At 38.0% G+C, this 23,186-nt stretch overlaps 3 protein-coding genes across 4 annotated transcripts; all 3 read left to right on the plus strand.

The window, feature by feature from the left end:
- Window positions 1-2,749: 2,749 nt before the first annotated feature.
- Window positions 2,750-9,360, plus strand: LOC103137848 (SPARC-like protein 1). The gene is made up of 11 exons (XM_007551807.2): window positions 2,750-2,878; window positions 3,718-3,773; window positions 3,911-3,976; window positions 4,258-5,253; window positions 5,637-5,745; window positions 6,781-6,902; window positions 6,974-7,094; window positions 7,190-7,326; window positions 7,669-7,817; window positions 8,408-8,556; window positions 8,763-9,360. Exons 2-11 carry the CDS (start codon window positions 3,720-3,722, stop codon window positions 8,789-8,791), a joined length of 1,932 nt encoding a protein of 643 aa, XP_007551869.1. The 5' UTR covers window positions 2,750-2,878; window positions 3,718-3,719; the 3' UTR covers window positions 8,792-9,360.
- A 4,269-nt stretch (window positions 9,361-13,629) lies between these two features.
- scpp9 (secretory calcium-binding phosphoprotein 9) lies at window positions 13,630-15,060 on the plus strand. The gene is made up of 8 exons (XM_007551817.2): window positions 13,630-13,743; window positions 13,834-13,848; window positions 13,938-14,060; window positions 14,133-14,204; window positions 14,290-14,355; window positions 14,443-14,616; window positions 14,697-14,747; window positions 14,848-15,060. The coding sequence occupies exons 1-8, from the start codon at window positions 13,696-13,698 to the stop codon at window positions 14,905-14,907; spliced, it is 609 nt and encodes a 202-aa protein (XP_007551879.1). The 5' UTR covers window positions 13,630-13,695; the 3' UTR covers window positions 14,908-15,060.
- Window positions 15,061-17,500: 2,440 nt separating this feature from the next.
- Window positions 17,501-20,188, plus strand: odam (odontogenic, ameloblast associated). 2 transcript variants are annotated; one of them, XM_007551819.2, is made up of 10 exons: window positions 17,501-17,643; window positions 17,741-17,806; window positions 17,896-17,931; window positions 18,014-18,061; window positions 18,148-18,393; window positions 18,501-18,557; window positions 18,648-18,767; window positions 19,724-19,750; window positions 19,838-19,921; window positions 20,014-20,188. In XM_007551819.2, the coding sequence occupies exons 2-10, from the start codon at window positions 17,747-17,749 to the stop codon at window positions 20,047-20,049; spliced, it is 714 nt and encodes a 237-aa protein (XP_007551881.1). In that variant the 5' UTR covers window positions 17,501-17,643; window positions 17,741-17,746; the 3' UTR covers window positions 20,050-20,188. The 2 variants fall into 2 exon arrangements, with proteins under 2 accessions (XP_007551881.1, XP_007551880.1); XM_007551818.2 differs by having other exon boundaries at window positions 17,609-17,643; window positions 19,727-19,750.
- Window positions 20,189-23,186: the final 2,998 nt, after the last annotated feature.

The raw sequence follows: 23,186 nt of genomic DNA on the forward strand, positions 1-23,186 counted from the left end.
CAGCAATGTCTGTTCACTCCAAGGTGACAGTTTTAATCCTGTGCCATCCTATTCAACTGCACACCTAGTGCAGTGAGTGCAAATAATAAGCCTATATGTGCTTTATTACTGGGACTCTGTGTTTAATTTGATCTTGTTTGATAAACAGGATCCTTCGCTTATGTGCATATATATATGTGAGGGATTTCCATCTTTGTAAGTATGAACACCCATTACCGCACAATCAACGTTCTTCCATTAGTTGCTGAAACTAATGGAAGAGATGAAAATTAGTATTTTATCTTAAAACTGCTTTGTGTAAATTTCATTTTAAAAGATTATCAGTGTGAACGTTTTAGCAAATCAAAACGGATACTGCATGTGTAAATGATGTTAGATCTGTTATGCATTTTGAAAATGATCCTGTGTTGATGTAGCCTACTTGTGCAGCAGTTTGCAACGTACTGAGCAACGTTTTAATAGTAAAGATTTTATTTCTAAAGTTTTGGAGCACCACAAAGATCAGTGTTTGGATACATTTTTTTATGTTACTGTATTCAGGGTTCTAACGCAGCGTGAAAATGTTTGGAAAATGTAGAATTTAAGTTTTCTTTGAGTAAAATTGATCCCACATTCCATTCATCCATTTCTGATTTGCGGATAATGAGTCTAGCAGAGACTCTCCAGGACCATGTTACCCTCAATTTCATCCTTCAATCCCAGAAGATCCCCAAAGAGAGTTGTTTTGGGAGAACCCTAATCAGATACTTAAGCTACCTAACCTGACCCCTCACCCTTCATCTCTAAGGGTGAGTCTAGCCGCCTTATGGGAGAAGCTTATTCCTTGCCTCATTCTCTAAAAGGTGTATTCATCCATCTCTCCATTTCAGATTTAAAGACTGGCCAGTACAGGAATGTCTGCTATACATTCCTTGTGAACTTCTGTAAATGTAATTAAAAAGGGCAAAATTAAGATTTAATTGAAAATAAAAATGAAAAATGTGTTGTAACCCTTTTGTATGCTGAAGTGTCATCAGTAGGCAAGAAACCCACAGCCTGTTGCAGTGACTTGTTTTATCAAATTCATTTTGTTATGGATATGTAATAAATGGTGTCAGATGCTGGGAGAAAACTTAGAAAACACAAAAGGTGTTCACTGATATTATATACATTTTATGTAAAAATACAATCAGTGGAAGAAATAACAAGTAAAAATATGCTGGACAAACTGTTTTCTAAAACTTAGACTTGTTTGTGTTAAAAGCCCTACAGTAATTGATGCTATGCAGTTGCTGTGGACAGAAGCATAAATCTGAAGATAGTGCATGATGAGAGGTCAAAAATAAAAGGTACTGTACTTGAAAATTTTCCAAGAAACATAGTCTAAATTAGTTCACTGAGAAAAATAGCCAAGCCACTTTTAACTAAGAAACTCAGCTGAATCGAAAACAGTTGATGATATGCAAATAAGGAGGAGGTGTAAAGAAGTGGATAACACACTTAAAAATATTACAATGGGAAACTAAGTAACACATATAGAGATAAACCACAAAATAATGATCATAGAATAAATTTAGCATACTATATACTTAGTTTTCTTCAAAGCAGTGTACAGGCTAGACAAATCAGATATGCATAACAAATTTGTAAGAATACCATTTTTATCATTCATGTTTCTACCTATTTTCACCATGAAAGTGTTCTGTATAGTCTGTTACACCCAGTCACAGACTGGGTGTAACAGTTGGGGATAAAAGAGCGCCTGTACGCTCTTTTATCCCCAACAGTGATTCCCTGCTCTTTCAGGCTGTAATAACCCAGCATTAGATGAAGGTGTTAAATTGTTTGCGTAAAGCAGCTTTTTCTAAACCACACACAAACCCACTTGGCCATCTGAGGCTTATTCTCTAAACAAATGCTCAACACAATAGTTGTACCTGTAGGTTCTGGTCTGGGAATGGTTTTAAAGATTATTTCCATCCTGTTTTCCATCATCTGTCAATGTTGCTTAATATCCCTCAGGAGTTCAGTCTTGGTATGCAGTGACATCTAGTGGCCAATATTTGCATTGTTCGACTGAATTCTGTCAAAAGAATCTAGACCAGATGAACTTTATCTTGCTCCCTCATTTTACAGTGGCAAACTTCCATGTATTTTATTGGTATTTTATTATTTTTGTAACAAACCAACATAAACTAGTGCTAATATAACACTGATTTATTTCCCCATTCTTCTTTGTAAACCACCTTGAGCTCACTGAGGATTGATTGGACACTGTGCATGAACATAATCTTCCACGTAGTCTTATAAGAACAAGTAGGAATCAGAAATGGATGGATGGATGGATGGATGGATGGATGGATGGATGGATGGATGGATGGATGGATGGATGGATGGATGGATATTGAGTACTTTGCACCACTAAGCATAAAATTAGCATAAATATATTGATGTTTGTGGTTTTAATGTAACAAAATATAAAAACTTCCAGCAGCAGGAACACTGAAAGATGAAACAACATACATACACTTTGGTCCGAGATGAGATCTTGGCCATTAAATTACTTAATGTGCCTAGGTGCTACAGGTGAAATGCAAACACCAATAAACAGCTTTTAAACTTCTTGTGCTTTGGAGAAAATTCTGTTTATTTTTTTAGGCAGTTGACAAAGCTTAAGTTCAGTTTTGGATGCCTCCATGTTACCCTTTGTGCAGCCCAAAGACCCTCCCAAAGCAGTGGCATCCCAGACCTTAAAAAAACCCCAACTCCTGTGTTCATTTCAGCTTGAGCGGTCAGTGAGTGCAGCATTGCATACAGAAGGACAGCTTCACCGGTTCAACATCAGCACGTTCTGGTGTTTTTTCAGGACTCTCATTTTCCTTGTTCCAGCAAAAAGCAGGTAAAACCGATTTGCAAGTATCTGTGATTCTTTTCTTCAAAGCAGGCTAAAGGTGCGTGGAAAAAGAAGGTATTAAAAAACATTAAGTGAAACTGCTGAATGATGTTTTCAATGCCTCTCCTCTGGTCTGGTTAAAATGTTACCTCGTTTAAGAAAGGTTGCTGGACTTTGCTATTCCACTGAAAGTCACATCTTGTGGTATTGCTTTTGTGCATGACAGCACAGCTGATGCACTATTAATATTGTAATTTACTAAAAAACTGTTGATATTAAAGTAAAAGAAAAAGTTACATACATGGAGTTATGCACAAATTTCACACAAATTACAATGACATATATTATATTGAATAGTTTCAAGAAAGACCATGTACATATTGAAATAATGTGAGGTGTATTTTTGTTTACTATATACGTAGAGTTTCCATACATTCAGTGCATTTTCACACACATACCCCTGTTGCTTTTCCATGTGTCAGGCTTATTTCACTCAGTCACAAAGCTTTAATTCCACTGGACAGATCCACTGATGTCTGTATTGTTTCCGTCCTGGCACTCACTTTGTGGATTTAGTCGACGTTTTCCAGTCTGGTAGCTTCTGATGTTTACTTTACCCCTGAATGTGACTTTTGAGAGTGAGGCCTGTGTATGAGGCCAGTAACTGTGACAACAGTAGAGTACCAAGTTGCTGGCTGCATACATATGCAGCATTCTGTTTTAGCCGGGAAAAAAAAGACAAAAAAAAAAAACAATACAAGTTGAAGTCTTGTGGAAAGTCAGCTTTGCTGTCAATTTCGATTTGTCTCTTTGACTAACAGTTTCCACTCCTTGTGATATTTCAGATATGAGGATCTCCTTGATATTCATTTTCTTTCTAGGTGCAACGTTTGCTCCATCTGTGAGTAGCAAAGTATTACACCCCTTTCTTTATCAAGTGACACGTTTTGTTTTTGTTTTTTGTTTTTTTAAATATAGCATGAAGATAAAATGCATGCTCATTTTGGGATGAATTATCAATATTCCTGTTATGAATAGGTGAAATGTAAATCTCGTGAAAAACACCATGGAATGCGGGAGTCGTCACACTCGGGTACAGAAAAGGTAAACTCTCATACATCCGTCAGATATTTTGACACGGCAATGTTCTTGGTAAATGTTCAGCTGGATTGTATTCAGGGTTATCAGAGTAAAAGAGCTGAATATAAATGCATGCCATACATTAGATTTTTAATAGTCTACTTTGTTTTGGTTAATATAATTTTATCATACTAAAATATACAAGTTAGAAGTTGTAACATCATAAATTGTGAACAACTGAAAACGGCACGAATATGTTTGCAAAGCTCTGTAAATTGAATGCTTTCTTCACTCTCCTGGTTAAGGATGTCATCACGATGGAGGGCAACAGGCCACAGGTCTCTCCCACTTTGGCCACCATTGAAACTGGCAGTCAGGAACCGGAAGTTGAGGAAGTGAGCTCTGGGTATGATACTAATGCCAACAAAGAGGGTGAAGAAGTGGACGAAGAAATAGAGAAACTCACAGCAGTGCTTTTGAGCGAAGAAGAACTGGTAGGTCTTTTGACGGAGGGAGCAGAAGAAGATGAAGAAGCAGAAGAAACAGAAGATGAGGTAACAATGATGGACGAAAAGAAGGCTAACGACAGTTCAGAAGCAGTGAAAATGATCAAACATGAGGCAAAAACGAAAGACGACAGTGAGGAAAAAGAGGCCAAAGCGAAGGCAAAGGCTGAAAAACCTGCAATCAAGCTAACTGAACGAAGTGGTCAGGTGGGCTTGCTGGAGGAAACAGAGAGCAGCACAGAGTCAGAACTTCCAGTGACTCTTGATTCTGCTGCTGATAGTGGAATATTAATACCTGCTCAGGTGGAATCAGAAGATCTCTACCCATCGACTGAAAACCAAGAGTCTTCATCAAAAAGGGATCTTCAAGACACCAAGAAAGAGATGGGTGAGAAAGAACTTCTCATGCAATACATGCCATCCCCTGAAGCAGGAGACCGAGAAGAAATGACTGATCAGAGCAAGGATTCATCGACCAAATCAAAAGAAAAACACGCTGTTACGGACAAACCAGAGGAGACTGTGGACCGTCAAGAGTTTCAGAGCAGCGTTGGGCTTATTTCTGGTCTGCGGAGGTCTGAAAAGGAAGAAGGGAAGGATGAGAGTGACAGTGGAGCTTTCTCTAAGAGAAAGACAAGGAAGCAGAAGAAAAACAAGAGACCCAGGAAGCACTCTCCACAAAGGAATGAAACACATCCTATACAAGACCAGGGCCGACTGGACAGTGAGGAGTCTGAGGGCAGCAGCACTGAGAACGTCGTTCACAAAGCTAAGAGGAAACGGAACGGAAAATGGGTAAAAGTATTTGTAAATTTACGCGCCCTAAGGTGGCTAACCAATGTTTTCTATTCAATAAGGCACAAGTTAAAAAAAAAGAGTTTATAAGTTATAAAAAAGCAAATTCAACAAAAAGTGTGGTTAAGAACATAATACAGCTATACACATAAAGTAAATAGAACCCTCTTTCTGATCCAATCAGTAGTGAGGATTCATGAGGAAAACAATTGGGTAGCATTACCATATCAAGGTTTTAAAAGATAAGGAAGTGAAAGACTTAAGCAATCTGCCCATTATATTGTCATCAAAAGTGACTTGTCAATGCTGTGTTATTTCCCAACATGATGCTATCATAGATAGCGTTATGATTACTTTTTTTATTTACGTATCATTTTCTCTAGGGTCCCTTAGTGGGGGTGAATCCTGTGCAGATCAGAGCCTCAGTGGATCTGTATCCTCGGTCCAGGTCCTTTTCGAGTGGCAACATACATCTTTCACAAACTCCACCAGGTTTGTGTTTAATGCTTTATTATTTGTCATAAAAAGAGAAAATAAAAAAGCATGATGTTCAATTGATGTTAGTCACAACTAAGTTTCTAGAAGTAAGAAATAGTATTTCCCGTTGAGCACATTCATCCGGACCACATACGGATTTGGCTCAGACCAGATGTGTTCTCATAATAGGCTTCTCAGATCAGACCAACTTGAGTTGACCAATACAACCCCTGGTGGCAAGACTATAGTAGCGCAACACATTTGAAGTCCATATGGATCACATATTTTACCCCAAGTGGTTCTGTATCAAACTGATATAAACAGCTTAAATGATGCAATTTTAAATCAGTGAATAATGCCAGCTGACTCCATTTTGTGGCCATTACCTAATAGGTTGGAACGGGAAGAGAGGGTCGTACCGAAATATACTCAGTGGTGTTTTAATTGGTGAAGAAACAAAAAAGAGGCCTATGAGAATCATATATTAGTGGATCTAAATGTAAACATATGACTAGACATTTAGTACAAAAATGAAGAAAAACCTAACCCTATATCTAAACCTAAACCTAATCCTAACCAATATACAAACTTAGTTGAGTTACTTTTAAATGGAAACTTTAAAACTAAAATATGTCATGATGGAAGATAAAATGAACAGTGTTTATCCTTGGGACTAAAATGTCCTCCATGGTCTCTGACCAGCAGTGTTCACCACCCGGTGACTAATGCCCTATCCCAACAGTCTCACAGGGGAATCTGCTGACTGGACCACTTTGGTCCCACTTCCGCATGAATAGTGCCTGCATGGCTTCACAGTCACTGCCAAAACAAAGTTCTGCAGGATTAATATGGCGCTCCATAGCTTAAGGAGTGAATCAGGCAGATGGGCATGAAATTAATGACTGTACCAGCTCTAATGATAGAGGAATGTAGGTGATGCAGGCAGTGAGTACTCACTGGTTTCCACAAGAAGAACCAGCCATAAAACAAGCCACTTTGTTGTAAATCTGATGTATGGTAAACAAATGGAGTCTTTGCATTTTCTTCTAGATCCATGTGACAATTTTTGGTGCAAGCGAGGAAAAACATGTAAACCGGACACGGATGGTAAACCTGGATGTGTGTGTCAAGACCCATTAGAGTGTCCAGGCAGCACAAATACATTTGAACATGTAAGCGTGTGCAAAGTACTACTGATTCAACTGGACAGCCTCATCATTAAAAGGTCTTTATGTCCGTTCAGGTTTGTGGGACAGATAACAAAACATACGACACGTCGTGTGAGCTTTTTGCTACGAAGTGTAACTTGGAGGGCACAAAGAGAGGCTACAAGCTTCACCTGGACTACACTGGCCCATGCAAACGTGAGAACTAGGCAGGTCTTTGTTGAAGAAAACTGTTGGCGGGGGCGAACCTTTGACTGTATCGAACTGTTTGTTGTGTGTCCTCCTTCTCTCAGTAATTCCTCAGTGTGTGAAGAATGAACTGGTCCAGTTTCCTCTGCGAATGAGAGATTGGCTGAAAAACGTGCTTCTGCAGCTCTATGAGCATGACTCCGTTTCGCCGGGCTTCCTCACCCCAAAACAGCGTTTCAGAGTGAGACATGCAACATTACTGTAATGGAAGCTTGTTCTTCACTTTTTGAGCTTGAATGTATCCATTCTGTTCATTTTAGACCAGAATTTTCTTTGTAAAAAAATAAGTTATTTACCACCACACTTTGGCATTTCTTGCCCCTTACTAGGATATTGCAGGTATTAACAATGTCAACAGGCCATAACAAGACCTTGAAAAATAAATAAAAACCTTCACCTGATTCAGACCTGTGTTGTTTTTAATTGACCGTGACTTTTTTTTTTAATTTTTTGTGAGAAACATCAGCTGTAGATTTGTTGTTGTTTGTTTGCAAGTGATCTGTTTTGTGTTTCTTTATTGAAGGTGAAGAAGATTTTTGAAAACGAGAGGCGTCTTCACGCTGGCAATCACTCTGTCGAGCTCCTTGCGCAGGACTTTGAAAAGAACTACAACATGTACATCTATCCGGTTCACTGGCAGTTTGCTCAGCTGGACAAGCATCCTTCTGACAGGTACATTTTCACCATCCGTGCTTCACTCACAGCTAATTGGGACAAATGTTTCCAGATGTGAAATTAAATTTTGGGTTTAGAAATAAAGAAAAAAATAAATCTGTAGTATTTGTTTCTTTAGTCCAAATAAATATTTGTCTTTATTTCAAATTGAATTGATTAAATAATCACAACATTATGTATAGTAAGAATCTGTTTTGTTAAATAATTCACAGTAAAAGATGATCAATTTAAACAAAATTACTATCAATCTTGGTATGACATTTAAAGCAAAAGCTGAATTTTATTGGTCATGGGTAAAGATGCTTCTTCGTACGGTCTCATTATTCTTTCACTCAAAAATAATTTGCCTTTGACATTTTAAATTGGTGAATGCATCTCATTTTGTGTCCTTTTAACAAATTGCTTGTATTTCTCTTGAGCTATGCAAAATAGACGTACACTTCTGAGAGCCATTGTTCCTGTGTCCAAAAGAAAAGAACAAGTTTTTGTTGTTAACGTTTTTGTTACATTAACAACAAAAACATGTGATTACTTAAGCTACATGTGATCAGCGTGATGAAAATCCACCCGCTGCTCATTCTGTGCAGGACCCTGTCCCACTCAGAGCTGGCCCCACTCCGGGCTCCCCTGGTACCGATGGAGCACTGCACCTCTCTCTTCTTCCAGGAGTGTGATGCTGACAAGGACAAACAAGTCACCCTGAAAGAATGGACCTCCTGCTTTGGCATCAAGGATGGTGAGAGCATTACCACTTATGAAACTGTATAATTTACTGTGAGCTTGAATATTAGACTTATTAATTGTGGTCTAATCACGGGTGTGGTGAAGATTTTACCAAATGTTCCTATATGTCTATCCTCTCTCCAGCTAATTGTCAACACATGGACAGTTTATTATATATCAGTCAGACTCACTGTTCTCTGTAAACCTGTTTCTCCACAGATGATGTGGACGTCAACCTGCTTTTCTGAGTTTCACCTCTGCTCTCACCTCCCACTGAGATTTTTGGAAACTTTTAAAGACATTTCCCACACGAGGAACAGCAGAGTGTTGGTAATTATTGTTGTTACCCTGCATTAGGGTGAGGGCGGTCAATTAATTATTTTAGGGAATTTGTAACTTAGAGCAATACATTTATTTCTGAGAATGTTATATTTGATTTTAGCTAGTGTTGTCCAAATACTGTTTCCTAATGCATTCCAAACAGGGGTAACGTTTATGCATTAACAGAGAAAGAGATTGTACACACACTTTGAGATGCTATGTAGAGTGAATTAGAGTAGGATTAATCATTAAAATCATTAAAAGTTAGTGTAATTTCAAACTCTTATGTTATAATACTACCGTAAACGTGTATCTGTGTCACGTAACATGTTAGTAAATGTCTTGTGATTTTATGTTTTTTTGAGTAAAAGCTTAATCAGTTAAAAAAACAAAAAAAACATCACAAAAAGATCACAGGGTATTTCTCTGGATCCTGTCATTACTGAAAAGCTGTTGTTTTCTCTGATGTCCTGAAATAAGTTGTTTTCACACTTGGGTGGGTCCCAGCTGGTAGGCACCAGTGTATGCTTTTATAATTGAAAGCTTTCTTTTCACATTTAATGCTCAGACTTGCATGAGGTATTTACTCCGTTACCTCAACAAAATGCTGCAGTCAGTTGTTTTTTTTTGTTTGTTTTTTTAATCTTATCTAGAGAAGACTGGACAGAGTTTTGGAAACAGAAAATGCACTGAGCTTCCTCGTTTGAAGAAACATTATTACTTACTACTTTCTTGCCATCAGACCTCATGACCGCCTGTAAAATCAAACTTCTAATTTCAGGATTAGTTTTACTACACTATAGTTTTTACTCTTAATTAATATTATAATGAAGCACAGACACGTTAACGTGTGTAAAATCTCCACCCACTGTGAGTAACTTCACTGAATGAAGAACAAACATGCTTTAACATAAAATTAATGGAACATGCGGTTTATGTTAAAGTAAGACTTTTTTTTTTGGTTGTTTTACTCAAGCTTTGTTGTTTTAACGTTGATTTCTATCTGCTGAGGCTGATGAGCCATTTGAACATAGTGAATATACAATAAGCTGTGCTTTGCTACTGGAAGTACGTTACCCTTTTATAAAAGACACACATTACCTACTGTAGATATTAGTATCAGAAGTTTATGAAAATAAAATATGAAGTAGTGTTTCTTCCACTTAAAATGTGTCATTTTGTAAATATGTTATTTGTTTCTATTTTTATTTTTATTTTAGTCTTTAAAATATCAGAACATGCACCTAACTTTATTCTTTTGTACATCTGATTACATCATTGTTAAATATAGCCTTAAATGATCAAAACAGAAGAGCAGTTTCTAAGAACTTAAGCAGCCTTTTTGGTCATATATGTTCTTACTGCTCCTACTCTTTACTCTTACTAGAGTGCAGATTTTGGCTACTTTGCCATCACTGATAGATTGTTAAGAAGGAATCCTGTTTCTGGCAAGATACTTGGAACATTCTTTCAGTTTTCTGTTCGACTGCATGACAGTAATGCGCGTCTTCAACAACAATAAGTCTGAAAATGCAAGTCACTCCTCCGTGGTTTTGGCTGCCAGTTGATCCTAAATAATGGTTCTCTGTAAAGCAACAAACCAAAAGAAGAAACCTTAGTCACGGTGATACCAGTGTGTTGTTGTTTTCAGATAAATGATTGGATTCTGATTGGATGTTTCTGCTCGACCTCTGAATCTGCGCCTCTCTATATAAGCACAGCAGGAGGCAGCTGGCTACCTGCTCGACCGTCTTCTGCGGCTGACATTAGACATGTTCTGCATGCTGTGGGTTATTTTTCCCACTCTGGCCGCTGTGGTGCAGGGTGGTGTGTCCTCCGGGAGCGCTGAGGCGCTTCTCAAAAACAATGGAGGGGGTGCTGCAGCCGCTGGGAACGTTGCCAATCCTGGGGTTCAAAATGGAGTTCCGCTGGCTGGTGAGGCCATCGTGGCACGCTTAGTCCAACTCGGTGGGTCACTTTTTATCCAGCCAGTTGGAAATCCCGGTCAACCACTGTTGCAGCAGCTTATTCCCATTTCAGCTCTCCAGCAGGGTGGGACTTTCCTTGTGGGACAGGGCGGAGGAGCAAACGGGAATCTGCGGTTCGCTCAACAAGCTGGAGGTTTGCCAGTGATGCTGCTTGCTGTGGGGCCCCAGAATAACGCCGGAACGGGCCCTCAGCCTCCCATGCAGATTCCTGGCCAAGTGCAGCTGTTTTCAGTGGCCGGGCCCAGCAACCAGCAGCAGCAGCAGCAGCAGCAACTGGGCGTTGCTGCTGGCGGCAGCGGTGGTGCGCAGGCGAGAGGAAGACTGAGGTTTCTGCGTTCGGTGGCAGCTCGTCTCAGGGGGACGCAGCCTCCTACAACGAAACCTGACGTTGATGAAGAGGAGGAAGAATGCTCCGGGACGGACACAGAGGAGAAACAGCAGTAATGAGACCATGCTACTGCTCTCGTGATTTATTCAAGCTTTTTACTCGCAGATCTATCACATAAACAACATTCAGAGATTTGCCTCATAAAATAATTGTTATTGTAATAAATGGTCAATAAAATGATTAAAAACTGAAGTGCTCAGACGTTGCCGACTGTTTTTATTCACACTTCATCTGACTCTAAAAGTGTATCCATGTAAATAAAACTTTAAATAACATCCACCACCATTATGATGCAAACAGCCAAAGATTGCTGTTATTTATTTGTCAGAGTTGAGTAAATATAGACACAAACTCCTATTTCCAGTGCGTTCCCAGGTTGAAACCTGCTCATTTGTCTTGGAAAACATGCCACAACATTTACATCACTGCTCAGAGCAGAAGCTTTGTGTTGTTAATTAGAGACCAGATGGGTTGAAGACAACCAATCCAATCTCCTACATGAGAGAAATGATCATATTCAAGTTGGGAAATACCATTTTTCACAATGTAAAAATCCAAACAAGAAAATGTTCCTCACCGGGAACACGACCGCAGTGTGTGATTAAATGTCCAGACCAAACTCCCCACATGGTGTTTATGTGTGTTACTGCGGGCTGCACAGTCAGCAGCAAAGAAACCGTTCCCAGACAGCCTCCGTGTGAGAAAAAAAAAAAAAAAAAAGTGAGCTGGCTATGCACAGGAAATGCATTAATGTCCTCAAGCATGTTGAGATGAACAGCAGTCTGATCCTGGTGACATGAATGTGAAGCTGTTGGCAAGATTTGCATTTAAATAATGAATCCATCTCAGAGCTTCTAGTTAGAATGGAGAAATTAAATTGCATGCGTTTTTTTTTTCAGCTGAAGTGAATATGAATTAGGGAAGTACAAACAAAATCCCCAATCTTAAATTCTATTTGATATTTTAATATTTTTCAAATGAAACCCCTGAAATGCATGGCATTTCTTCTAGCCAGAGTTCCATAAAGGCCAGGCCATTTTGTCAGTAGTTCCTCCCACCTGACTTTTGGATCTCTTCAACTGCACCAGAGTGACCATGAGCCTTCACAGTTGTGCCATCCTCCTTCCACTTTTTATTTTTTATTGATGTGTTGAGTAATTAATTCTCTCTCAAATTTTCAATGCTTGGGATCTAGTTTTGTTTTAACCCAACTCACCTTTAATCTTGTCATCAACTTCTCTCCGAATTGTCTGCTGTGTCTCTTGATCTTCATGATGTTGTTTGTTCTCTAAAATGATTTAACAAACTCCTCAGGCCAACACAGAACAGCTGCAGTAATACTGAGATTAAATTACACACAGGTGGACTCTATCTGATTCATGGAGGTATTTAGTTTCTCCTGGTTTTATTTACTGGTATCAAACTAAAGGGGGATGAAAACAAATGAACACAGTTTTGTAGTTTTCCATTCTTTCCACTTCAATAAAATGTATCTTTTTGTGTTTGTTTACAACTTTAATAATGAATAAAATGCACTGAAGTTTGAGGTTGGTAACGTGACAATATGTGAAAAAAACTTAACGACCTTAAATGCTCCTGTACGCCTCTCCAAATCTTTTTGGTCAGTTATGTGATTAAGACACTAAACCAAAGATAGGTTAAGTACAGGATGACTCCCCAGGTTGTTGCTTTCTTTCATGTTTAGATTTGTTAATTTTTTTTTATTTCTAAAACAATCTGAAACTACACTTTGTTGGGGAAAAAATGCTTTTTTTTCTATTCTGAAATCATTAGATATTCCTCAAAGGTTTGTGACATTTTCAGGTTATTAATTTTGGTTTCCTTGTACCTTCCCCCAAACAAAATTTCTCAATTTTGCACTACCTCTAAAGTCACAAAAAAGTACACAGAAGTTTGTGGTTGCAGCATGACAAAATAAAGGAAGGTTCAATAGATATAAATGATTTGGCAATCCACTGTACGTGGACATTTAAATTAGTTTTTCATGGTTAGATACAAAACAATTATGATGTCATATGTTTTTCTTCTGCAGCCACAACCCACATCATTTAATTAAAGGGATCTTACTGGTTTGTAAGTCAGTGGCTTCCACCGACCTCTTAAGCTCCATTTGAGACACCGAAACCCTCCGTCATCTCTCTGTGGTCGTTCACCTGCTTGGGGAACAATTGTTACCAAGGTCAAATCTTTAAAAAAAAATAGTAACTTGTGACTTTTACCCTTCTTTAAAGCTTTACATAATAAAGATGTCACTTCACAGCTTCCCATGACACGCAGGTGACAGATACAAAGCACAAAAACACCAGTTTTCTTCTCTCTAATTGGTCCATAATAATCTTTGGGACACATAAAAAGGTGTTCTCACAGCAGAAAGATACAGTTGTCCTCCAATATCTGGAGCAAGCGTGCTTTTCTCAGATTTCAAGGTGCAAAAATGAAGCTTTTTCTCTTCGCTGTGTTTGTGGCAGCATTCACCTCCAGCGTAAGTCTAGTTTGTCTGCATCTTTCTGTTTAGTTTGGGCGTTTTTCTGTTGCACAGTCATGTAACAACCCATCTTCTCGTTCTCTGCAGGTCAACGGGGGCAAGGTGAGAAACAAACATGAATGTAGGCATAATTTGTGACTTATCAGGAGGCCAGAGACAACTAGAAAAAAAAAATCTAATGTTTTCTGCAGACCGCAAGACTGTTGGCAGCCATGAATGCTGGGATGCTTAATGGGATGATGGGAGGAGGTTTGAACCCCCCTCTGATGGCTGGTGGTGGAGTTGGTTTACTTGGGCAGCCCCAGTTTGCTCAGGTTCGTCCACAGGCTCATCTCTTGTTACTCTAATATAAAGTTATGTGACAAATTGAACATCTTTCTTCTCAGATTGTTCCTGGACTCCCTGCCTTTGCTGTTCGAGCTCCAGTTCCTAACATGTTCCCTGTAGCAGTCAATCCGGTTAGCAGTCGCGACAATGACACACAACTTCACCCTTTGGTGTTTCAGGCTTTTTAAAGCTCATATTTTTGTGTGTCTTGTTCAGTACCAATTCCCTGTGATGGGTGTTCCTCAAATGCCCCAAATGAATCCTCCTCAGCAACTTCCGATGGTAATCACTCCCTTCTCTCTAAAGATCGGATGTTATTATTTTAGGATTAAATCCTTAGAATTTTGAGGACTTTCTGTTTTGTTTTAGGGAATGGCTGGTGGTGTCATGCAGCAGCAGCCTGCCTATCAGGCTCCTTTTCAGGCTCCTTTTCAGGCTCCTTTACAAGCTCCTTTTCAGGCTCCTTTACAAGCTCCTTTTCAGGCTCCTGTCCAGCCTGCTGCTCAGCCTCTGGTTCAGCCTGATCCACTCCGAAGATTCAGGGTAAGAAGTGGAGAATGTGCACACGCAGCACCCAGCGTGTCTGTGAGATGTATTTCATGGGTTTAAATGTTTCTCTGCAGCGTCAGACTGTGAAATCTGAAAATGCAGCAAAGTCTTCTGTGGACACACAGGTATAACATTGAATTTCATCTTATTTTTCTTGAGTTGTGATCCCGTTCTGCCACAGGGGTGTTTCTTAAGTTTTTCATCGTTTCCTACATATGCCTACAGATTCCACGGCCCACTGAGTCCACGACAGTTTCTCCGTGTAACAATAAGGAAGCTAATTAAGTTCACATTGGTAATATGTCAAAATCCGACTCCATGGCACAAAGAGGCATCTCACGTTGTCTTATTCTATGTAATCTTCATGATTTGAATCAAAAATACAATCAATCAGTTTTTGTACCTTTGTTTCCAATAAAGAAATTATGTTGAAATCAGCATGCAGATCATCACTTGGCTTCATTTTTGAGTTATTGGTTGTTGGTCATTGCTGCCATCTAAAGGGCAAAATAATTTTTAAGTAAATAAACTAAAACTCAAAGAACTTATCATTCTGAAATAGCTACAAGATTTATAAATGGATATATCAGGACATGACAATGCATAGTAGAATTTTATAGATAACCAATTAAAGTACTTATATGTCTTGCTTACATACATTTTCAAGAGTGTTTGTGTGGCATGTGGCCAATGGGATGCAAAAGTATTCACATCCTTTTTTCACATTAGGTCATGTTACACAAACTTCAAAACATTTTGTTGGTATTTTATGTGCCTGACCAACACAATGTACAGCATAACAGTAAATTAAAAGGAATGCACATGCATCTAAAAGGTTTGGTGTCCATCCTCCATAACTGCTGGACTTATTATTTAATCACACACACAAATGTATTTATTGATATTGATTAGGTGACATGAAGGCAGCTGGTTGGATTTTATTTATTTAGAAATGCTACAACTTAGAGTTGGTCCAAACCAGGTTTTACAGTGTTTGTTCAAGGCCACCTCTGTGTTTGCTTTGTGCTGTGTCACATCCATCAAGTTCTTACCCTAATGCATTTGGCTAAAGAGCTGACCACTGCAGTAAAGTTTTCACAACTTTTGCTTTAAAAGTTCATGTGATTGTCTTTTCGTCGATTTAATCTCACAGCCTTTGCTAAAGATGAGCATCAGTAAAATAAAAATGACGTTGTAGCCATGATGCTGAATTTCACAATTATATAACAGATGAAAAATGTAATACCTGTTTTCTTCTGCACGCCGTTCTGTGCTCCAGTGTGTACTTAGGTTTTAACTTCAACATGTAGGTTTTATAACTGGTTGGTTGTAGAAGTAAATAAATAAATAAATAAATAAATAAATAAATAAATAAATAAAATGAAAATAAAAAAACTTTAGAAAAACAGTTTACAAATGCTCAGCCTATTCCACAAACTTTAGGACTTCCAGCAGCCCAAAAAGTGAGAACAGCTTGAAATGTTACAGCTTACATGGGCAATTTTAAATAAAGGTCCAAAATGGAAACTAAAAATGCATTACACACAAGGGTTTTTGAAATCAATTGAACTTTAAATTTTAAGGTTCAATCTGAATTTAAAAGAAGCTGCACCTGTATAATTTTCTTAAAAAAAAACATAAACCAACAGGGCAAGTCATAAATAAATCTGAGATGAGATACAGTATAAAAGATAGCTAAGAAAGTGTTGTTAAAAAGAACTACAAATAAATGCTATACAGTTTGATATGCAATGAGGGAAAGTTATGGTAGCTAGAAAACTGGGACAAGGTCTGTGCAGAGAACCAAAAAAAAAAAAAACCCTCCAAACTGAAATAAACCAGGACTCAGAGCAAATTGAAAAAAAGCCCATGGATTTACAATATGAAATAAAATCAATCCAATAGAAAACTGAAATGCTCCTAGGGAAACCCAGAGACTGGCAGAAAGCCTTCTCACTGAAGGCTGATTGAAACCATTATTTAAAGGACTGCAAAAAAGTGCACTTTTGCAACTTTTGCACTATGCCACAGCCACAAAATGAAGTTTGTGGTTGTGACAAAGTGTGAAAGTCACACGTTTGATTTAGTACATAATCTGAAGTGGGAAAAAAAATTGATTGAGTTTCTATCAAAGTGTGAGTCAACACAGAAACTGAACTGCGCATTACAGAACTACAATTACAGCTGTAAGTCTTTTGTCTAACAGTTTTAAACGTCTGGAGACTGAACTTTTAGACCATTAGCATGTCTGAACTTTCATGTTCGTATCTCCCTGAAGGTCCTCAATTGGATTTACGTCCAGATTTCAACTGGGTCATTCTAACAAGGATGGAGCAGGTATAGTAGATAAATCTGCAGAGAGTTAACTGTGATCCTTTAGACATCAGGATCTATCCACCTGGCACGAATGATTTTTAGCAAATGTCTGATCGTGAGCTCTTTGCTCCCTTTTTTCTTTCTTTTTTCTCATGACATGCAAAAAATTTGTGTCCCTCCTAATGCACTTAATTACACGCTACCAGTGTTAACACGTGCATGTAATCACAAAGAGAATGAGTGTCTTGAGTAAGTTTGTCGAAGATGTGAAAAAGTGTCAACGAAGTGCAAAAAACTAAGACAGTCTGCAGATTCTGTCATCTCTGCAGGTAGAAAGTACACACTGTTAGAGATTATGAATCTCTGCGGAGTTATGAACAACTCCACACCGGGCATGTCATGGTGCTCAGAGACATGACTTACATTTAATGACAGACTTAGCAGTTCTGTGTTGTAAGTGTCTGAGTCTGTTGTCATGAGAAACGTCTGTCATTCTGACCGCATATTGTCTGGACGCGCTGCTGGTGGACTATTAAAACTCACATTCTGACAATTTAAAAGGCATCTGAACCCGAAACAGAGAAGGCAGACACTGAAAGGGACAGAAGAGAAGAGAAGAGAAGAGAAGAGAAGAGAAGAGAAGAGAAGAGAAGAGAAGAGAAGAGAAGAGAAGAGAAGAGAAGAGAAGAGAAGAGAAGAGAAACGGTAAGATGACCTTGACACGCTGAGATTTTGAAGAAGTCCGAGGCGACTGGTATTTTACGAACTTTTAACAAAATGCGCATGTTTCGGCTCACTGCAGGACACGATGAAGCTGCAAAGTGCCCTTCTGGTAATCTGCCTTTTTAGGTCAAGCCTTGCTCTGCCAGTGAGTTTCAGTTATATCCAACATTATTACACAAGAACAAAGTATGCTATTTCAACATTAGATTAAATATTCTGCACGTCTTCTTGAAGGTTCAGATTGGAATTATTGCAAGCAACAGCAATGAGGTAAATCACATTTAAATATCTGCGTTTGTCGTTATGCAATAAATGATATAAGTTGATCTAATTTCACCGTTTTGTTGATCAGATCCTGAGGCTGAATGGATTGACTCTTGCAGCTCTTGGACAAACACAGGTGCTTAAAAAGCTGCTGAGACATTTCCGTTTTCCTGTGCTCTGCATTTAAAACAATGGATTAATATGTGCTTTTACTTTCTCCAGGGCTCAATATTACCCCAGTATGTGCTGCAGCAGCAAACTCCAGACGTCTTGCTCACCCCACAGGTGTTGAATTTGAACCCCCAACTGGCAGGTCCTTTTGGTCCCCAGGGGCCACAGCTGCTGCTTCCCAACCAAGGCAACCAGCTAACACCCATGCTCGTCCCTAACGGGCAGCAAGAGCAGCTTGGACCAGCACAAGACCCCAACAATCCCAACGGTCCTCAGCAAGCCCAGAACCCGGTCCAGGTAACAGACCAACAACTTGAGGACCACACAATTAGATTGTTTCACCAATGCACCTGATGCAAGGATCTCTGCACACTGATGAGAGTTTTTTTTTTTTTTTTTTGCAGATGTATCCACAGTTTCAGTATCCATCTTTTGGATTCCCACAGCTTCACAGACAGCAGGTTTTTATTTACACAAACTGACCCATTTGTAAGCATCACGTTAATTAAATTTTTTATTGTTGATTGCATTTTGTTTTTTTGTTTTTTTAGGGCTACTCTTACTTTGTACCCCGGTATGGCTATGCTCAGCAGAGGAACACTGCGGTTCTGCCCAACAATGGACAGCAGAAACTGGAAAGAGCCACACAAAGACCACAACTCCCACTGCAGGTAAATTTAAAAAAATAAAATAAAAAATACCTTCCAATATTTATATATTTGTGAATAGATAAATATTCCAAGATTGGGGAATGAACTCCTAAACTATTTGCGATCGTTGGACTCCACTGATGCTTTTAAAAAGCAACTTAAGGCATTCTGTTTTAAACAAGCTTGTTATCCTGACTGGTACCTTTCAGTACCAGCATTCGAAGAATCATGACAATTTTATGTTGTTAAGATGCACTTTTTAAATGTCTCTTTCTTTGTATTTTTATTGCTTTTACTGTTTTCTACCATTTTCACTGTTGTCTGGGAAAGGAATAATGAAAAAGGACAACAAATCTAGGACATAAACATGCACCAAAAATGCATGGCTATGGAGCTACGACAACCTGTCTAATTATGATTCTCTTGGTAGAAAATCATTCAGTGTCATTGTGGTTTAAACTAAACCAATGAAATCAGTTTACTGTGTGTATCACTTTGAATTAAAAGCTGGAGCAATAAACTTTGATGACTCAACGCTAAGGCTTAATGATAATAACACAGCTGAGTCTATTGAGTCAGAGCAGCGTGGATGTGGTAAGTGTGTTGTAATGACGTCTGGCTACTAAAGCAACCAGACAGCTCATCTGTCTGCTTGGTGCACCACTAACAGTGTTGACCACTCACTTATGCTTCTTCTAATGCTTACATGCAGGATGCATGCCCCAGTGACACTAAAGTGTGATTTTTTTTCCCCTTTTATTTAATAAGGAGGTATTATCTATTCAGCAACATTTTATGCACCTCAGGCATGAAACAGGAAATATGTATTTTTAAAAAAAATACATATTCTAGGAAATCTTATATCTTTTTTTTATCGAGTCAACTCTATGCTTTTTAATAACTTGCAAGCTGCGTTGTGATTAGTGCATGCACATTTGAAATCGGCTGATCTAACTGTAATTCACCTTCTATTTCAGCAGGGCTCTAAGCTACAGACAGAAAAGGTGAAATATTTATTTTGTTTTTTTCCTGTTTGAAACAATTGCTCTCGAAATGTATCGTTTTGTGACTCCCTCTGTGGTTTTTACCAGACATGGCCAGCAGGGGCTAAGAAAGAGTCCACCACTGTCCCCCCTGATCCCCGAGGTGATGCAACTGGTCCTGGGACTGATGAGGTACTCCGTTTACACATGCAAACTATTTGTTGAGAATTTTTTCCCATGTTTAATTTAATTTTTGTTTTGTTTTTTTCTTGTTTTTTCTTCAGGGTAATGGCAGCTTCCCCTTCCTGTTTGAGCCATAGATGTTAAAAGGAAAGAAGAAACATCACTGCTGAGGGGACAAGGCCTGGTGGAATATCTGCCACAACTTAACTGAAACTTATTCTTTGCTTTGACTACATTTTAAATAAATAAATACATACATAATTTTGTCAAATGAAATTGTTTTCAATTGAATGTGAATCTTCTCGATTTTGCATCTGTCTCCAATATCAACTTTAACAATATTGTCATCAGAAATATGGCATAGTACAAAATAAATAAATAAGCAAATAAAAATAAAAAAATAAAAAATCCTGGCCACCCCTAAGAGGCGGAGCTGCCACTTGATATATTTCTTTAGATTAAGTTTATTACTAGCATGTTGTGTGGCAAACATCACAACAATTACCTTTAGCACTTCTTCAAAAGGACTTTAAGATACATGAAAAGTTGACACTTTGAAAGGTGTAAAGGTGTGTTAGGAGATGTCTAATGAACATTTTGCCTAATTTAAAATCCAACAGGACAGTTTGTTCCATTGACGGGATTTTAAAATGAGCCTTTGTGAAGTTACTATATGACATGGCAGTTAGATAGCAGACATATATTTACTCCACATCAGTAAATACTCGAATGCATGTTCCTATGCTGATGAAATAAACACAATGTTTAATATGGAAAAATAATAGTAATAAGACAAGTTTGTTTGAAAATTTTGAATTACTTACATGATATATATTTCCAATTTAAGAATAATTTCTGAAGGGAGATGATTAACTTTACCTCTCCTGATTTGGATATTCTACAGCTATATATTTTTTAGAAATTAAACCATCTTTAACTTCTCTTTTCACCACGTTATCCAAAATTAGAGAAAAGGAAATTACACAAACAACAGTAATTTTTATTTTTTCACTTTATTGAATTGAAGATTTTTAACAATGAACTGGACCTTATGTTTCTTTAAAGTGACCTTTAATTTATTTATTTTTCTTGTTTTATACAAAGTTGCAGTTTCAGATATAATTTTACAAAAGGGATTGTAGGGGACACTAATTCTGTGATCCAATTAGAGACGTCATCTCTTCTTGGCAAGCGTATGATCAGTCTTTCTTCAGGAATTCAGGTTCAGGTGGCTAATCTTACTTGTTGGCCAGGGTACAGTCTCTGTAGTGTCTGTAATGTTAATATTTACACATCTGCAGAGAATCCAGAACAACAGATTACTAAAAACATTGTTGGCCAAGGCCTCTACAGATTCTTGGCACACAAAGATGACATCAATTTTGATTATACAATTCAGCTGATTAAACAGATGATCTCTAAAAACGTGAAAACATTTCTCAAAAACTTCAATAACCTGGATACAAACACACCTACACGTTACCTGTGTGTTTGCATGCAGGCCCTTCGTTTCTAATCAAAAGGTCTGGCATCAGCTTATTTCTAGGAGATTAAGAATGGTGTAAGCAGGGGAAATTTAATGGATTTATTATTGATTATAACATTGAACAATTTTATGACACATAAGAGCTATGAAGGTGTGGATTGTGTATCTAATACCTGTTTAGACATTGCAGCAAGATTACATATTTAAAAAGGAAAAATTCCTAACTTCTCTGATCCTGATACTGTATATAAGAGGAGTCCAAAATTCAGCTCAGCACTACAACCTCCTGTGGGACAGTCAGTGGAACTAGAGAAGACTCTACGGTGATTATATGAATTTATGCTTCATTTATTTCATACAATTGAACCAATTTGTTTGCTTGATAAAGACTTTATTTATGTTCCAACAGTTGAAATCACTGCAGCCATGCTGAAGGTAGCACTTATTCTTGGATGCCTCCTGAGCCTCATTGTGGCTACACCAGTAAGTGACAATATTATAGAAGAATTAAGTCAGATAATTTTAAAGTTTTATTTTATTATTTTTTATGTTGAGATGGTTTGATAGCAACACATGTACCAAGATATTTCCTGCTTTCTATCATGATGCTGGTATAATTTCTTGAGCTTATTTTGGTCTGCTGTGAAAATGAAGTCAAAAGAAACTGCAGACTGACTGAACCTGTTTGTTCTCTTCAGATGGAGCACCAGCGATTTGCTCGCTCTGGATCTGGCTCTGGATCGAACTCCGGAGAGGTGAGAATCATTTCTTTTCTCTATTATAAACAACAAATGAACAACTTTTACTGTGTAATTCTTGCATAATTCTGCCATATATCTAACTACTGTTATGATTTTCCACAGACCTCAACAAATAACCTTGCCACCCTGCTATCCCTGCTTGTCCAGCTTCTTGCCACCACCACCACAACTACAACAACTACAACAGCAGCTACAACACCTGCTGCTACTACATAAAATGGAATCTTGAACATCAGCAACTTTGTCATGTGTTGCTGAGAAATTGGAAATAGATTTTGTTTTCCTAAAACATGGATCAAACCTGCCATCATGTTTGGTATCTTATTAATAAAGTTTAGCAAAAATAGAAATTGTGATGACTCTTTTCTGATACAATTTCAAACACATTTTTATGAACAACTTACTTCAAACTTATTTGTTTTTCACTTTGAAAGAAAGGCAAGTTAATAAACCAATGGGTGATTTTCACATAATTTTATATCATTCTTAAACATCTGTCATGGTTTTTATAAGTGAATGTCACAAGATGCAAAAAAAAAAGAAAAAAAAGCCCTTATTAAGAGTATTACTGAAAATGAAAACATGTCATGTTGCCAGAGAGTTGAAGGATAAAAAGCCCTACCTGCCCATTTGGCCAAATGAATAATTATCTCACAATATGCTGACAAGTGCAGTCTCTTGGTTTTTATAAACTGCACATCTGACAAGTGAGGCCAGATTTCTCTGAAAATCACTTGTTAGCCAAGCTGAAATACATTCACACCATCATCATGAATTGTTTACTAACGATGTAATCATTTATTGTGATCTAACAAAAAATAAGATTTGAGTAACGTTAAGAATGATGACAGAAATGTTGTTTGAGCACTCAGTAACAACTCACTATAGTTGGCAACTCAAGGTTGAAATGAAAGACTTCATGATCAACATGGACTTGTGCTGTAAAGAACTGAGATTTGACTGGGACTCCTGCAGTCTCATTTATAAAACTTTGAGTGTTATCAATACTAAAAGTGTGCATATACCT

This window comes from Poecilia formosa, unplaced genomic scaffold (genome assembly GCF_000485575.1).
Source record: "Poecilia formosa unplaced genomic scaffold, Poecilia_formosa-5.1.2 Scaffold44, whole genome shotgun sequence".
NCBI classification, from domain to species: Eukaryota; Metazoa; Chordata; class Actinopteri; order Cyprinodontiformes; family Poeciliidae; genus Poecilia; species Poecilia formosa.